Source organism: Gopherus evgoodei, chromosome 7, assembly GCF_007399415.2.
Source record: "Gopherus evgoodei ecotype Sinaloan lineage chromosome 7, rGopEvg1_v1.p, whole genome shotgun sequence".
Classification (NCBI taxonomy): domain Eukaryota; kingdom Metazoa; phylum Chordata; order Testudines; family Testudinidae; genus Gopherus; species Gopherus evgoodei.
In genome coordinates this window covers 17,344,740-17,363,646 of record NC_044328.1, presented here as the reverse complement: position 1 = coordinate 17,363,646, position 18,907 = coordinate 17,344,740, and the positions used below count along the sequence as shown (strand labels likewise).

At 41.7% G+C, this 18,907-nt stretch overlaps 1 protein-coding gene across 3 annotated transcripts in view; it reads right to left on the bottom strand.

Annotated features, from left to right (window-relative positions):
* GRK5 (G protein-coupled receptor kinase 5) overlaps positions 1–18,907 on the bottom strand; it is a 232,529-nt gene that overhangs the window by 74,555 nt on the left and 139,067 nt on the right. For all 3 annotated transcript variants that reach the window (XM_030570339.1, XM_030570336.1, XM_030570337.1), the window contains one exon: positions 12,337–12,449. In XM_030570339.1, coding sequence (XP_030426199.1) covers positions 12,337–12,449 — 113 coding nt within the window. The remainder of the gene's footprint in view (positions 1–12,336; positions 12,450–18,907) is intronic.

Below are 18,907 nucleotides of genomic sequence, written 5' to 3'. Positions count from 1 at the left end.
AAATTTAACTCTCTGCGCAGAAGATTGCCAAACACAAAAAGCCAGAATTTATTGGTAATGTCTCAATGGAGAGGGATTTGGGAGCATAACTAAGCCCTCAATTCAGCACAACTCATAAATCATCTAATAATTATCATTCATTGTTCCCTCGGCAGCTTTGAGATGCTAAATATTTTGCTGTATAAGAGGTTTAGCATACAGATCCTTTAAGCAATTTTAATGGAAGTGCATTCATATCAAATGTTGGTCACATAGTTCATATAGTTTGAATTAATATGGCATTTGCTTCTATAAAACAGAGATCAGGAATTCAGGTGGTATTCTCAATGTATGTATCATATATTGTGACTGACTGGCAAGTACCACTGCTCTCTATTGGATGTAGTTAGACTTGGGTATAGATGTGACTGTCTTGCTTTATTGCTTAAACAGAGATTTTAGTTCATTTCAAGTGGAAGAAGCCTGAGTTTCTGAACCAGATTACAAATTTGAATATATATGGCATAGAGATCCAATTTATTTTAAGATGTTAGTGTCTGTCCATAGCTATGGACAGATGCTGGAGCGTTTCATGGGATTCCTGTTAATCCTAGATGCCTAAAGATAAGCTTTGTATTGACTAAACTTTGGTAGTGAAAGTAGTAAAAGGAATTATGTCATGTATCTGTTGGGGGTGGATGTAAATCACTGCCCTTCTCAAGACAAAAGCAAACCTCCTCAAACATTTGTGATTAACTATCTGCAATGTGTAATTATTTCAATTTATTAGATCTAGCAATGAAGGCTCCCCCCTTCATCCCTCGAGAAACCTACATCTGGTACAAAACACAGCAACTTGTCTACTTAACAACATAGGATGCTGTGAACATGCCACCTCAGTGTTTTACTCTCTTAACTGGCTCCTGACTAACTAGCTCAAAGTCTCTGTTCAGATATTCAAAGTCCACCAGGGAATTGTCTCTAGCTGCCATGAGAACGACTCTCCCTTTGCAACCATGACATCCCATTATAGTTACCACAACAATGAAAACTGTTGGCCAGTAGGCAAAGCAGAGAGGACGACAGAACTTTAACAGGAGCGGGACATATGCTATGGAACTCCCTCCCGCAAGAGATAGGAATGACCATGGACCTCACGACATAACGGAACGAAATACAAAGCTCATTTCTTTTACTAGCTTTCCTGCAGCAAGTTACACACACACACTTGACACTAAGCCTATTTCTCCTACAGATGGGAACAACTAAAGAGATTTTCATAGTTACTTCTATTTTAAGTTCTCAGGAGGTGCTCGAAGACTAAGGGGACAGACAGACAGATGGACAGATATGAGAGTGAAGATCTGAAATGGGCCTATAAACCCTAACACTGGTGAGTGTTAAAGATTCTCCTTTAGCTCAAACGTTAGAAGCTGGGTTTTGATTTTTGGAAGAAGATCATGAGTTTTATCTCCAATATCACTTGTATGCTATTCAGCTCTCCATGGGCACCTGTGTATATTCTGCCATAGACTGTTACAAGAGGAAGAATTATACAAATACAGACAGATTAAGCGAGTAGCCCAAGGCCACTGAAAGTTTGCTCTGGAGCCTGGACGAGTACTCAGGTCTGTTGACTCACAATCTTGTGCTTTAACCACAAGACCCCTCCCCTTCTTCCTCAGCACTAGAAAGACTGGTTACAGTCTGAAAGTACATAATTAATAGGGATAGCATTATTAGTTACAATTGCAACATGGTGCATACCCAAAGTTCCCTAGGGTGCTTTAACATTCATTAAAGTCCACTAGGGAACTTTTAGTGCATCCAGCAGGGTCGGCATGGGCCAATTAGAGCACAACATGTTAGTGCGCTTTAGAAATCACACCTCCGTGCGACATGGAGACATGCCCTGTATCTTAAGGTACTGTACAAGCAATCTTAATTCTGGCATTTCCTCATTTGAGTGCTTGCCTTTGCAACCTTAATAACATTCTTTTCACTTCAATTCTTGTGCAATTTCCTAGCTTGACAAAAGACACCAAAACTTAAATGTCATGTGGAGCCATATAGATCCCCCACATGGGTCATTAGCAGAGTTGGAATCTAGTAACTAGCAGCAGTAAAAGACTGTTATCTTCCAGGTGGACATACCAATACAGGAGGATGGAGACACACACTTTGTCCATGGGTTTCACAGCTATTTACCAGATAGCAAAGGAATGTGGTGACTCAGGAGTAATAAGAACAAGAGTACTTGTGGCACCTTAGAGACTAACAAATTTATTTCAGCATGAGCTTTTGTGAGCTACAGCTCACTTCTTCAGATGCACAGAATGGAACACACAGACAGGAGATATTTATACATACAGAGAACATGAAAAGATGGAAGTATGCATACCAACAGGAAGAGTCTAATCAATTGAGATGAGCTATCGTCAGCAAGGGAAAAGAAAAACTTTTGAAGTTATAATTAAGATGACCCATAGAAGGTGTGAGGAGAACTTAACATAGGGAAACAGATTCAATTAGTGTAATGACCCAGCCATTCCCAGTCTCTGTTAAGGCCTGAGTTAATTGTGTCTAATTTGCATATTAATTCGAGTTCAGCAGTCTCTCTTTGGAGTCTGTTTTTGAAGTTTTTTTGTTGCAAAGCTGCCACCTTCAAGTCTGTCACTGAGTGGTTAGAGAGGTTGAAGTGTTCTCCCACTGGTTTTTGAATGTTATGATTCCTGATGTCAGATTTGTGTCCATTTATTCTTTTGCGAAGAGACTGTCCGGTTTGGCCAATGTACATGGCAGAGGGGCACTGCTGGCACATGATGGCATATATCACGTTGGTAGATGTGCAGGTGAACGAACCCCTGATGGTGTGGCTGATGTGATTAGGTCCTATGATGGTGTCACTTGAATCGATATGTGGACAGAGCTGGCATCGGGCTTTGTTGCAAGGATAGGTTCCTGGGTTAGTGTTTATGTTGTATGGGGTGCGGCTGCTGGTGAGTATTTGTTTCAGGTTGGGAGGTTGTCTATAAGTGAGGACTGGCTTGTCTTCCAGGATGTGAGAGTGAGGGATCATCTTTAAGGATAGGTTGTAGATCTTTGATGATGCGCTGGAGAGATTTTAGTTGGGGGCTGTAGGTGATGGCTAGTAGTGTTCTGTTATTTTCTTTGTTGGGCCTGTCCTGTAGTATGTGGCTTATGGGTACTTTTCTGGTTCTGTCAGGAGTAATAGGTTCAATTCCAGGTTCTGTAGACCCTACTACCCCATCCCTGTAGTCTCTTCCCATCTTCATCTGCTCCTATCCCCCCTCCAGAGTCCCTACCCTGCTCCTGCTCCTGTCCTCTGAGCTGGCCCTTCCCCCAGCTCATGCCTGTGTTCCCCCCTGATTCTATCCTCCCATGTCCTTGGTCCCTGCCAATCTACCCACCTCCTTCTACTCTTGGCCCTTCCCCCCCTACCCCCAGCACCTGCTCCTAACCCCTGTCCCGCAAGTTTTCTACCCTCCTCATCCTCTGCCATGCATCTCTCTCTCTCCCCCATCTGTTTCTTGCTGCTCTGTTTCTTGCTGCTTCTGCCTTCTCCTCCATGCCACTTGGACACCAGCTGTGGGAACATTGAGAGAAACAGTTTCCCAGCCCTCAGTTTTCATACCTGGCATCACAACAGCCCACAGCAAACTGGAGGAGCAACTGCAGTGAAAGACCTGCTCAGCCTCTGCAATCCTAGAATGGAGCATGCGCAGGCCTTCTGTTGGGATGGCACAAGAGCCTTGTGGTCAGCCCACAGGCACTGAGAGGGGATGGAGCATGCTGGGAGCTGCCTGCAGGAGACTGCAAGCCTGGAGCAGGATTGATAAATGAGCTAACCAGAGATGGCTGGTGCTGGGAGGGAACCAGAAGCAGCTACTTCCTTATAAAAGAGAGCTGATGCCGTTGTTTGAGGAAGTTGACCCTGGGAAGTCTACAGGGGAGTCAGATCTGAGCAGGATAGCTGCAATCCAAACCCCCAGGTGGGTCACTCCTTGAGAACTCACAAAAAAGAAAAAGGACTAGATGAAGGAGCCCTTTCACTCACCCAGGCTCTGAGGTAAGAGCCATGCCTTGGACAGATTATTTGCGGGACTCTGAGTATTACTTTTGAATTATTGCCTCAATAAACCCAGACCCCTATAAAGGTAGCAATTGGACAAACAAGCATGTAGAGTCTCTGTAAAAGGGCTTGGAAGAAGGAAGAATAATGGGCAGAGCAGAAGCACCCCACCCATAAGGGGACACATGGGGGCAGCCTATTCTTCCACAGAGAATTTAGTTGCCTAAGTCTAATTAGTCTCTATTGAGTGTGCGCAAAATGAGATTTTTTTTAGAGGTTTATAACTTGACCGAATTTGGGTGGATTTTCACAAGAACAACAAAAGTCCCATCTCTGTCAGCAAGGCAACCCCCCCTGCCAAATTTCAAGTCACTAATCCATAGAGGTACAACAAATTTTCAGCTACATGGGTGTAACAATTTTTGTAATATGGGCAAAACAACATATTTCTCCCTGACCATGTTCTATGAAATGACTTAAACTGAGGCAGACATCCAGCACGGAAAACTTCAGCCAAAATGGTTAAAGTTTGACAAAGTGATAAAGCAACTAAAGCTAGTAGGATCTTATAATGGGAAGTGTTGGATAACTTTAATGGTAGACATCACTATCTGTGCTGTTTACCCCTCCCGCCATCCCTCATATACACACACACTGCAGTTTGTATACCATGTGCAGGAATCAAACTAAACAAATGAAAACAGTCTAGACGAAAGGGTAACTTTTAATAACTGGTATTAAAGTGGATGCTTGTTCATCATTTTTACCCCCCTTCCACATGTATGTCTAGCGAAGCATTCAGCTGAAAAATTCCACATGAGGTAATTGTACCCCCACTGCCAGCCCCTGGCTCCAACAGAAACAACCTAGACAGGCACTTGGGCTGTTCTCTATTCTTAAATTGTGCACCTTACATTTCTTCAGGATGTTCTTTTCGTTTAGTACAGTGTAAGTAAGTACAATGTACCTCTGCTCTTCAGTGGGTGAAATGATTTGGAACCTATTTTCGTCTTGGCCTGAGTCAGCGAGTTTGTTCACAACTCCCTCCATTCAGATCCACTCTGGCTCATGTTATAAACTGAAAAGCCTCCCCCCCTCCCCAAATGATTAGGAATCTTCAATGCAAAGTGAGTAGAGGAAGCAGGGGAGGGAACTGAGGGAGGCTGCAAGATAGGCAGTAGACCAGTCCAAAGGGAAATCATGACACAGCAGAGACCTGCTGAAAGTTAGAGCACCTGTGTATGTATATTATTTTATGAAATATTCATGTCAAAATCCTGCACTGGATTATCATATTCTAGTTCTGCAGTTACTGGCTTGGAGAACAGGAAATGTATATAGCTAACAGGTCAGCTACTTACTGATCCCCTCTCCAGTACAGGAAATGTGCCCTGAAAAACTTTATTTTAAGGATTTTCTTTCAAAAGGTACAAAGAGATATTTCTTTGCTACAATATTTGTAAGCATGCTACTACAATACCAGGTAAGGCAGCCTATGAATAACTTGTAAGGGTTTGCAAGAGAGTTAATTTAATCAGAAGCCAGGTACAGCGTACTACAGTAATAACAGCTTTCATTCGGAACAATGCCATCCTCTGGAAGTCTATCAAAGAGTTTGGCAAACGACTGTTTTACACATAGGAGATATTATATACGTATGTATGAGGATACAGGTGTGTGTGTGGTGGTGGTGGTGAGATGGTGGTGTGATGTGGAATAAAGACTTCTCAGCAGGAGGATGGGAATACCTGCAATTCAAGGCTGGGGGTCTCCTCTCTCATTTAGGGGTGGGACCTATTTTGATGGAGCAGCTAAGGAGGCCAAGGGAAGTGAACAGATTTCAGATGACCGCAGGGGCGTACTTTGTTGTCAGCTGACCACCATATTTTAGCAATTTTGCCATGCCTGTTGATAGAGTGGCATCTGAGTGCTGTGTCCCTTGGCTTTGGCAGCCCTGAGCACTGGTTTACAGGTGATTTGGGATGGATGAGATGAGAGGGAAAGCTGGTTAGAGTGCAGGTGAGATAGGGCATCTCCTGATTTTCAGGGATGGTTCTGGGCTCGCTGTTGGGTTCACACAATTTAGTCAACTTCTCTCTTTGGAGTTTCAGCAAGTTTCACTCGCCAAAGGTCTGGCAATGTTGGGGCACTCTGGGCTACCACATACACATTGACCCATGTCCCTCCTGCCTGGTAAAGGCCAGTGGTAAGACACTCTTATGATTTATATTACTTAGCCAAGAGCATGACCCCATTGCCCTAAGAGCTGTTTGTACACATAGCAGAAACAGTCCTGCCCCATAGAGCTTACAACATAAATAGACAGGACAGACAAAGGGTGGGAGAAAGGAAGTCCTAATATCCCCATTGCACAGATGGGGAACTGAGGCACAGAGAAATCGAGAGACTTATCTGCGGCCATAGAGAGTCTACAGCAGCTCTCCCAAGTGCTAGCCCAGTTCTACAGCCACAAGATTGTCCTTTTTCTGTGCATATTAAAACCACCGGTTTTATTACAAATGTAGGGCATTGCTACTTGCAAGCCACGGTACACCCCTACAAATCCTTTGTTCGTTTTAAGAGCTGCCTATTTCACTGTAAACAGCTCAGAGAACATATCTAATCTTTCTCCACACATGTGCCTTCCTTACGGAGAAGCACTTGGAAGCTGGGCTGTAATTCTGCATGGTGGGACAGACTGGCACATTCCTGCACATTCTGTCCTACAGCACACCTAGCCCCCAATGTGTAACAGCATCACAATCTCAACACCTTGCAATGCATTGCTAGGAAACATTTAAAACACAGGGCGACCAGTTTTAACCTTCTGGTAGTTGATTCTGTTTGAGAAACGTTGATTTACAAAATTGTGGCACGTTTTTTGGTTCACAGCCACAGCTTCCCTTTTGCCAGATGCCCTTCCTAGCAATGGGCTCTAGTGTGACACTCCTCTCCGTTTGTTTCTTCTCTTCTTATGTTGAATTGATCCTTCTAGGAACGGCTCCTCTGTATTTGGCACTGGTGTAACCACTGCTGGCATAATATATCCAGTTCTGGTGCCCACAATTCAAGAAGGATGTTGATAAATTGGAGAGGGCTCAAAAAAGAGCCATGAGAATGTTTAAAGGATTAGAAAACCTGCCTTATAGTGATAGACTCGGAGACTTCAATCTATTTAACTTAATAAAGAGAAGGTTAAGGGTGACTTGATTATAGACTCTAAGTAGCTGCACGGGGAACAAATATTTAATACTGATCTCTTCAGTCTAGCAGAGAAAGGTATAACATGATTCAATGGCTGGAAGTTGAAGCTAGACACATTCAGATTGGAAATAAGGTGTAAATTTTTGACCATGAGGATACTAAACCACTGACAATTTACCAAGGGTCATGGTGGATTCTCCATCACTGATCATTTTTAAAATCAACACTAATGCTATTGTTAGGGCCCTAACTTCATATTTAAAAATAAAGGCAGTTAAATTGGAAATTTTGGCCTGTATGCATATCTGTGACTGAAACACATTATTTGGCAGAGGGGACATCATGTACAAAGGAGACAAGCGTTCGAATCTTTACATTTCATCTCTATTTAATGTTAAGTCCAACAAGTTGTTAATTTCAATAAAATATTATATTCATTTTTGCAGGGTGGGATTTTCAAAAGAGCTCAGTGTTGACCTAACTCTGCCCTTATTGAAGAGGGGGGGATGGGCGTTTGCCCTGGATTTCAATGGGAGAAGATTTAAGCCAATGTTGAGCACTTTTGAAAATCTTATCCATGGTCATAGATAAAAATCTTGTTTTCTTATCACTCTGCCATTCATGTCTTCCCCTCCATTCCCTTCCTCTGCATTGTTCTCTACCCACACTGACACAACTTGCCCCAACTGACTTCAAAGGTCTTTGGATCAGGCCCTGAACTGGTAACACAGATAAATCAATTTGAAAATCTAGGCCCTGATTCTCCTCTGCCTTGCACCTTGTGTAGTCAGTTACACCTAGGCAAAGTGAGTGTATAATGCTACTACTGGGATTCAGCAGCATTTCATACCCATGCAGCGCTCGCTTGGCAGAGATGTAAATCACTGTGCAGAGTGCAAGGCAATGGGGAATCAGGCCTGTGATTTTTATCTGGTCAACGTCCCCGTCACACTCTAACTGAAACAACCCGACAATTGTATCAGCAAGAGGAATCCGTTTCCTGTGCTAACTTCAGTGATTGTGGAATGTGCTTTATTATAAAAATGAACACTTAAAAAATCCAAATTTATAATATACCCTACAATCAATCTCCCCAAGAGATCACTTTGGCTGCTCGTGACAGCTGAAATAAATGCCATGTAAAGGAAGGACTTTTCTCAATATGTAATGCAGGTTGATACTACTGACGTTTGAAATCAGAAGAGTGAGAAAGTTCTCTCTAAACTGGGTCTGACTTGCATATGGAAAAGATAGATTATGGGTAGGCTGGTGACTGTCTGACAGAACTCCTTAGCTTGCAGTTTCCACTCCAACCTGTGCTTGTAAATCACACACAGCATTTATTGTTGCCTGCTTTTGGAAGTAGTATGGTCTAGTGGTTAGAGAAGGGGACCGGGAGACGGGAAGGAAGGGGTACTCTGGGCTGTGCCACTGATTTGCTCTGCAGCCTTGGGCAAGTCACTTAACCTTTCTGTGCATCAGTTTCTCTCTCTCCATAAAACAGGGATAAAAATACTTGCAATCCTGCAGAGTGCTCTGAGATCTTCCAATGAAGAGCTGAATATTTTTAATTATTTTTCATCTTTGTTTGGTACTAAGTAAAAACAAAGTTTTGTTGCGTTTCCTGCTTTAGACAGAATAGTTAAGGTTGGATAATATAAAAAATTTCACCAGTGGCCAGCAAACTTTTACAGAAGTTGAAATCAATAAACAAAAGCCATCAAAGATGTTCAAAGATAAGCGAGTGACTATTCAGACCTCCATATAGCTCAGTCACTTTGTTCAACCAATTACTGGTGATCTCAGTTGGACTGTGAATACAGATCTCTTGGCTAAACTGACATATTGCAATAGTACACAAGACAGGTAAGGGCCAGAGCAGCAAGCAAAGAGTGTTTGCCAAGGGCATCCCTGCAGATGGGTCTTGGGATGTTTGTCTTGGGTTATTGGGGCTTGGAGATTTTAGACAATCATTTCCCTTACCAGCCCCCTCTCAACCTTTCATGGTATTCTTGTCTAAGTGTATGTCTACACTGCAATAAAACGCCCACGGCTGGCCTGTGTCAGTTAACTCGGGCTCGTGGGGCTGTAAAATTGCACTGTTGATGTCTGGACTTGGGCTGGACCAGCATGGGATGGTCCCAAAGCCCACACTCCAGCTGGAGCCCAGACATCTACACTGCAGTTTGATAGCCCCACAACCTGAGCCCTGTGAACCTGAATCAGCTGACCCTGGCCAACTGCAGGTGTTTTATTGCAATGTAGACATACCCACAAATGCTGCACTACACCTGGGAGCATGGTGAAATGCCATAGCTGGTTTCACTCTCAGGATCTCAGGCTAAGGGCTGCAGAAGGGCAAGGCAGTTTGTTGCTCTGAACTCCAAGAGTGACTCCAGCAATACTCCCAGTACTTTGTATGAAGAAAGGTTATCATGTTGTATTGTAAAGTTGATTGTGTTGTTGTGACAGGATGATATACACCCTAGTGGGGATAATAATACTTTTTTTTGCCCAGCCTTTGTCTCTCATCTATTTAGACCGTAAGCTCTTCAAGGTCTAGACATGCTCTTACTACGTGCCTGTGCAGGACTAGCACAATGGGACCCTGATCTCTGAGGCCTCTAGGCATTCCTCGAATACAAATACTACAAATACAGAATTTGGTTTTTAAAAAACAATTCTGACCGACAAGATCCATGTTTCTATCAATTTTTTATAATTGCAAAAAATTTGAGGGGAGGGGTCAGACAATAATTATTTGATGACACTACAACACACTGAGATTCAAAAAGTTAAAGCTTTATAACCATTAAAACACAATTAGTCAACATCACTCACATGTCAAAATATACAAAGCAAACATCCTTAAATTAAACTCAAGTAAATTCCCTAGTAGCACTTATCTTACTTTGCCTATCTGTAAAGTTCAATTATCATCAATGGAAATATTTTTTCTGTTGGTTTTTGACATTGACATTTTTTAATAAAAATCAGAGGGGTAGTCGTGTTATTCTGGATCTGTAAAAAGCAACAAAGAGTCCTGTGGCACCTTATAAACTAACAGATGTATTGGAGCGTAAGCTTTCGGGGGTGAATACCCACTTCGTCAGACACATGCTTATGCTCCAATACATCTGTTAGTCTTTAAGGTGCCACAGGACTCTTTGTTGCTTTTTATTGATAAAAATGTAATTCCTCTAAGCCTATTAATAGTATATAATAGTGGTACACAAAGCCCCTAAATTTTGTAACTACTCTGAATTTTGAAAACTTCCTGTTTTCTTTTCAATGGAAAACACACAGAAACCAAAGATCATTCTTTCTTCTTGTCTCCCAAACCAAAAGGTAAGAAATAATTTTCACACATTTTAAATGGATGACTAAAGGCACTTTCATCAGGCAGGCAAAGACCACTGTATACGTCTGTCCCCATTTCCTGAACTAAACTGTTGTGCAGAGGCCAAAATCCATCCCAAAGATGGCTTGTGTTTCAATGGAGGATGAACAGAGTCATTCTATGACAGCAGCTTCTGACTGCCCTCCCGCTGCTGCCCAAAGATTTTCTAGCAGACGCCTGTGTGCAATAGCTAATAAATGTAGCTATATGCACACAACTGGCTACACAGTTGCACTGTCAGCGGCAGTTCAAGATGGAAACTGTCTGGCTAGCCTACAGAATCTACTCCATAGCTACTCTATGACAACTACATGATGGCTACTGTCACAGAATGTTTAGAGGTAGGCACTACTCTTTCCATTCAAAAATAATGATTTTGGCTCCTTCACTGTCCTCCTATGACAGAGGTACAGCATAACAGTGCAATCTTGGATATATCCTTAAAGGAAATAGTAACCTTTTTGCTCTAGTCAGCAGTTTGAAAGTTCAGACATGTGAGCATCCACCATAGCATGAGGAAACTGTAAAATGTATTTGCAAATTGTGAACCCAGAGATCAAAGGGATCGCAATCTGACCTCTAAAACTGCATCCACCGCCCTTCACATCTAAGGGTCGGAGTGTGCAATTCTCTGATGCATGTGTCAATGCACTGATGCATGCAAATCCACATTGATGCATCTCCAAAAGCAGAGACATAAAAAATGGTGGGTTCAACTGCAAAGCCATTTTTTACATGTGGGTCTCTGTGTTCCAGGCAGAGTGTAGAGCATTTCCATGCCTGCTTATGAAAGATGGTACACTTCTACCCCGATATAACGCTGTCCTCAGGAGCCAAAATCTTACCGCGTTATAGGTGAAACCGCGTTATATTGAACTTGATTTGATCCACCGGCGCGCACAGCCTCAACCCTCCGGAGCGCGGTTTTACTGTGTTATATCCGAATTCGTGTTATATTGGGTGGCGTTATATCGGGGTAGAGGTGTATATTGCTAAAAGTTGCTTTATTGTTTGTTACAGAGGCAAGGCAGCATGGTAGTCTAACATATGACACTTAGAACCAATTGCCATCCCGTTTAATATTGGATAAACAATCCAAAGAAAGAGTCAGTCTTTAATGAGATCCTGATCTTGCAATACATTGCATGAACTCAGCAGTCTGTTGGTGCCACTAAATCACATGATCAGAGTCTACATAAAGATTTTGGTCAAATAGCATTAAAATTCTTTTTATGATTTCTATCAAGCTAAAAAACACCTTACACTCTTTTACACTGAGTTCACAGATAGCCAATACAAATTGTTCCTTTTTAAGTATGATGGGATCAGAAATGTCAATTAAATAATATTAAAACCCCTGTACTTTCCAATACATTTTATAATCAAGATTTACAATGATTGCTGGACGTCAGGAAGAAGCTTTTGGAGAGGGAGAAAAAAATGTTTTGACTGTTGACCTGATAGAGATATTAATGGTGACAAACAAAATATTCTGCAGGCGCTGAATACGTGGAAGGCTCACATCTTTGTGCTCAGGTAGAGAATGTTACTCCTTAAGAACAATGGTTTCTTTTTTGTACTCCTACACTGATGTTCTTAAGTTCATTACCAAGGAACAGAGTGCAATAAAGCACTGCAAATATCAGAAGAATTAACTTACCACCGAGTCAAGGAACCTAATGCAACACTCAAGCTCCGGTCGAGTTTCACAGAACTGCCGAAAGAGAAGCCTTCCAATTGGCTGCTTGTCGCATAAACTGTAATAATCTCTCTCTAGAGGCAATAAAAGAAAAAAGAAAAAAGAGTGTAAAAACCTGAAGATCCCCTTTGTGTGTTTTGGGCTGGCTACAATTTTAAAACACCACAAGTGAGCACAGTAAAAACACTCCAAACCATAACTCCCCCTTGGAAAATCAAAGCCAAAAACACTGGACCCATGAGGCTACCACGCGCTCAATTCTGCAGTCCTAGTGGAGGCAAAAAGTCCCACTCATGCCAAGACGACAATTTTTGACCTTTCATTTCTGGAGTTATATAGAATCAGAGAAGGCAACTCCCATATTGGTTACCATTGTGGGGAAAAGAGTAGGGGGGAAACCTTAAGGGGACAGTGACCAGAAGCCTTGAAAAAGCGAATTTGCACATGTAGTTGCGTCAAAGTTTGGATTTAACAGGAACTTTAATAGCCCTATCCCTAGTTCCCTATATATTTAAATGCAGGTCAGAATACTGCAAAACTCTGGGAAAATTTGGGTTTGACTTTGTGGCTAAAGCCCTTCTCTAATATACATGTATTTATAGGTATATTTTTTTTAAGTATTTAAAAATCTGTGCTATCTGTTCATTGGGCAGTAACCAGGGCTTTGGACATACAACATCTTACTGATGAGATTGAGTTTCACATGACGTCCTCCTTTAGAAGTTTATTTCACTTACTGCTTTATGGTATTTTTGTTTGTTGTTCCATCATTGTACAGCACTCAACAACAATCTGACTACAGTGAAAAGCACTTTGTGAATCAATATTTAAAAGGAAAATGAGGACAAAGAAAAAGAGTAGCACAAATGGACATGGCACAAGTATAAACCAGCTGGTATCAAATGTTCGCTTTGCAAGATCAGCATTAAACACTAGTCAGTGTGGAGCTGCTGAACACACTTAAGATATATTATTCCTTTAAAAATACACAAAATGTCAAACAACATATTGTGTTGCCTGAAGCGTTCTCACCGCCTTCCTCATTGCCATATGGCAGTCACTGTTATTATGGAAACAACTCACTTCCCAACACATAACATAACACTGCAAACAGACATACAAAACCCAAACAAGTTGTCAGCGCCTGGGTTACTTCTATCTTACAGCTCTAGTAGCTTGTGCATTTATTCCCCCAGCCTCCCCTCCACTAGTAGGAAAAACATAGGTGAACACAGGAATCTGTGAATGAACCGTCCATTTACTGGAGAGTCTACATACCCAGAATAGGATTTTTACCCACTAGAGCTGATTTCGTCATGCCCATCCCCTGCAATAACTGGATGTAAGCCCCAGGTGGAACATATATCAGATATTGGACTTGCTCACATATGGCCAGATTACAGCCAGCTTTTGCATAAGTTGTAAAGGAAGGGGGAGCCTCCACCTCCTATGTAGGGGCTGGTCACAAGTCTAGTGAGTGCATACACCCATGCATATGGATTGCTGGTTTCTTGCATCATCCTCTGATGTGTAAGTGCCGACTCCGTGGGTGCTCTGGGGCTCACTCACCCACTGAAAAATAAGAGAGTGTGTGCACAGCAGCTGCAGGGCTAGATTAATCTTTTGTGGGCCTCAGCGCCCAGACAGAGATCCTACCCCCTCCTCTGCCCCAAGACCCGGCCCCTGCTCAGAGTCTTTCCCCAGAGAGGATGGGGCAGAAAGGGGGACCCACCGGCAAAAACAAAAGTCAGTGCCTGTGATCTGATGCGTCGGGTACCGATGGCTGTCAGAGACAGGATACTGGACAAGTTGGACCATAATCATATATTTGCCAAGCGCCCAAAAATGAATGGCGTATTGTTATTTTAATCATGGGCAGCACATGACTCCTCCATTTGTGGAGGCTGAGCCTGCCCTGACCCTGGGCCCACCCCAAGACCTGCCCCTGCTTGGCCTCCTCCCCCCGAAGCCCTGCCATTGTCCACCACCACCCACCTCTCGTGCCTCTTTGCCTCCTTCAGCCCACCTGCCAGCCAGCCACTCACCACTCACACATGCCTCTTCAGCCCCTCCCCTGAGGCCCCCATGTGGGTGGTGTGGCGATGGAAAGAACGGGAGCAAGGGCAGGGCTTCAGGCACAAGAGGATGAGCAGGAGGAGGGCCTCGGGGCACAGGGTGGGCGGGGCCACGGCCAGGGTGCCCTTTTGGCAGTGGTGGCACATTCCAAAGGCGGCAGGCCAGCTGTTAGGGGACGCTTAGCCTCTCCTGGCCTCTTATATGGGCCGCCCATTATTTTAATCTTAACTTGTGCTCTGGACCACCCACTAACGACAACTTGTGGTGCTGGTGTGTTTGTATTGGCTGGGGCATGCAGCATGGAACAGCATGACACAGGCATTTACTGAGAGAAGGTCAGAATGCTGAATTTTAGGCCTCACTGCCTTGATGGTGGCCCTTTCAAGCACTGCATGGTTATGCAGCTCAAACCTGTAGGTTTCTAGAGAGAAGACATGTGCAGAGCAATGGCAATCAAAGGAGAATTTGCTCAATTAAAGCAATGACATAAAAACGAGAATCCTTTGACCTGGAAAACAATGATGCTGAAAGAGGCCTGGCACAAGCCTTTATCCATCAAAGCATTTAAGTAAGTGCTTAACTTTAAATATGTGCATGCACTTTAAGCATGTGCTTAAATTCTTTCCTGGACCAGGATCAGAGTGGGCAGCCAATTCAATACGAGTTTGCAATGCAGTATGGGAGCAGAAACAGAAACCTGTGGCAAACTAAATGTGCTGAGCCTGAGGGTATGTCTACACTACAGGATAAATTCGAATTAGCTTAAACCGATTTTATAAAACAGATATTATAAAGTCGATTGTGCGCGTCCACTAGGCACATTAATTCGGTGGTGTGCGTCCGTGGTCCGAGGCGAGCGTCGATTTCTGGAGCGGTGCACTGTGGGTAGCTACTGTAAAATAATGAGGCCAATAATGTCGATTTGCGTCCACACTAACCCTAAATCGATATAGTAATATCGATTTTATCGTTACTCCTCTCGTTTTGTAGGAGTACAGAAATCAATTTAAAGAGCCCTTTAAATCGATTTAAAGAGCAGTGTAGTGTGGACGCGTGCAGCATTAAATCGATTTAACACTGTTAAAATCTGTTTAACAGCGTAGTGTGGACCAGGCCTGAGATGAGGTTTAGCTGGAGTTCTGAAGGTGGAATTACATAGAAACCTTTTGCTGCATTTGCTGTCTCAGTTCAAGGTTAACAGTAATTGTGTGGTTATTGTGCATAATGTTCACTCAGAAAAAAACATCCTGAGTCTCCATGTCACACAGCTTTCCCTCAAATTAGGAATCAAGCCCTTCTAAAAGGCCCAAACTCTATTATGATTGCTCTGAAGCCAATTCAATATGAAGTGAACAGTGCAAAAGATAGTATTTCTTAATAGAGGTTAAATGTGTCAATCGATGTAGTAAAATGCAGCATAAATGTACGCACACGTAAACATTTGATGCATTTTAAATCTTTCTTCTTGTATAGCCTTATTTTATGTATAGTATAATTATTTATAGCACAAAAATATATGCAGCTTTTTTAAATTTGTCAAAATAGGACAGTATGGGAAACATTCACCTTAGAATGCTTATAATATCCTTAAAGACTAGTATTTGAGCATATATACTGTCTGAATAATCTATGAGACTCATGCATTCAACAGACTGACATTATGGCATACAAGATACAGGAAACATTATGAAGCAAGTTTAACATTTTTATGGATAATATGAAATGGAGAATAAATGAACACACACCTGCTACTATAGCTATAGAACATGGCCAGCACATGAAAATGTTAACCCGTTCTTAATGAGGAAAAAGGAAATGCCAGTAATAACACCAGCTAAACACAAGACTCAAGTCCAGTTGCCTGAAGCCAGCCTGTCTTTGATTTAAAAAACGGGATATATTTGATAGGTAACATACATAAATGGCGTAATTGTTTTCATTCCTTTTAGGTGACATAATTTTTTTTCCCTAGGCCCTGATCTTGCAATTGACCCTGCTCAGTTAGTTGCAGGATTCTGGCCTGCATTAATATTTTGGGATATATGGACCATGTTCTGGACTAAGAAGTAAAACCATATGTCTCAGCTCAAGCCCAGAAGGTGACAATTTTGTTATATTAAACAAGTGCAAAACCAATGCAAACTGTGCTGTAATTACATGTCCAGATTCTTGACAACAGACTAGCAGCCAGGAAGGGAAAAGAGAGATCGCTGGTCAGATCATATGATCAGAAGCCTATCCTGGACTGGGTTTAATTATTGTGTCATTTTCTGTATGTCTGCCAATAAAGATATCCATCCAGTTGCAAAAGTTTAAAAAACAGAAAGAATGATTTCCTGAGGAAATGGAAGGAAATGTTAAACATTTGGAAGTGAAACCATATGTTTGTGATGACGCAGTGGAACTAAAACAATTCTGAGAGCAATAACTCTAGAAGACTGCCTCTCCCATTTTGGAAGACTTTTGATTTAACACCTGCAAGGTCACATGCAGACAGAATGGATCTTTAAAATGGGAAGGGTGAAAACGATAGGGTCAGTTTGTTTTAACGTTTCAGTTTCTTTATTTAGAATTGGCAAATACAGTAGACTTGCCAGTGAACTGTTTATCATCCCAATTAAGCAACTGTCCCGATTAATAGAGGAGGCTATTAAAAAGTCGGCAGAAAAGATTTAAATAAAATATAGTAACAAATACTAGGTGATAAATTATATTCACTCTAGGTTTATTGTGTATTTATTTGGTAATTTCTATATTAAGAGATCAGAGTTCCACACTTTAAACACCACTTGAACATTTGGTATTGGCCAACAGCGTTTTCATTGAGCGAATTATGTCTTGAAAAGCAGAGGTCACTACTGTTCACTGTAATAAAGCTAAGCTTGTTCCCTGGGAGATGTTCTATAAAATAGGTCTTTTGATTAAGGCCCTAATTCAGCAAAGTACTTAACAGTATATTCAAGCACGTGAATAGTCCCATTTCCAAAATTTCTGTTTGATCAACCTTTTCTGAGAGAAATAAATTAAATGGTTTCCATTAACATTGTTTTACTTTTGGTAAAACTTTTTTTGGGGGGTGGGGTGAGGTGGGAAGGGGGGTAAAACTGTTTCCAAACACTGAAAAAAATTACCAAAAAAGTTTTTTGAACACTGATTAAAATAAATGAGTTTTGATTTTGGGTAAAAGAAAATGTATTCCCCTTCCTCCCCTAAATCTCATGCAACATAGTTAGCATTTTCTACCAGCTCTAAAGAGGGCCTAAACATCTTTGGAGGCAGATGGGGGGATTTTTTAAATCTTTGCAATATAGATTTTATTATTTTTTAAGGAAGGACTAGAAAATTGGAGAGAGATAATGACATTAGGCTGACAAAATTATTCTGATGTTTTCAGGTCTAGTGTAAATTGCAAGATCACACTCGTGTGACCAGACAGCAAATGTGAAAAATCAGGACAGGGGATGGGGGGTAATAGGAGCCTATGTAAGAAAAAGACCCAAAAATCAGGACTGTTCCTATAAAATCGGGACATCTGGTCACCCTAGATCACACGAAATTTGCAAATTTTTCCCAAGGTGTTGAAACATGTCAGAACAATGTGCAGCTTCTGAACCAGCTAGGCATGCGTTGAACTTTTTTCTAGAGATTCATTCAGCCAACATCTCTGTCTCCTACTCAAAGTTAGGATGGTTCCTATAAAATAGATCCTAACTGCCCTTCGTTTTGGTTTTGCAAACCTAAACCCCAGACAGGTTTTGCAAACAAAAATCACCTCCGTTTTTTGCCCACCTTTGCTTGCAAAATGGAATCTCTCCAAAGCACAAAAATGACAAAAGCAGGAAATAAATCAAATATTAAAGGAATATACTATTTACTTATCCAAAAAAGAACACCAGTACTTTAAAATGTAAACATAATTGTTACGTGTTCCATCAGCATCATAATGGAAAGTAACTTTTACAACACTGAATAACCCCACTGATAGACACTTTTAAAAGGAATATGTTTTTCCTTTTAAAACCAGTAAGTCTAACACTAGTGCTTACCTGCTATAATTTATTCTTGCCCTTCTCCAGTCGAATGTGAAATAACACCTACCTACATATAAACATAATAAACAGAGCATACTAATCCACCCAGTCTCTTGAGGGTGATGAAAGTTGCTTCCTATCAAAGGCTTCTTTGTGCATGATTTAAAAGGGTCTAAAATGCTTTGATTGCATTATTAACAGTGTCTGTGCTGCTGTTATATTGCAGAATGAGGTGCAAAGTTGGAATGCAAGCTATTACAGTGTATAAAATATGGGTTTTCATCTCCTATAAGAAATGCGTTTCACTACAAAAGACCATCCTTGTGTTCAAAATTAAAGGGCCAACTTCAGCTTCATTTACACCAGGGCTCCCCCAGTTATTCTCTTCTCTTCTATTCTGGTCTTTATCACCATAGATCTGAGAG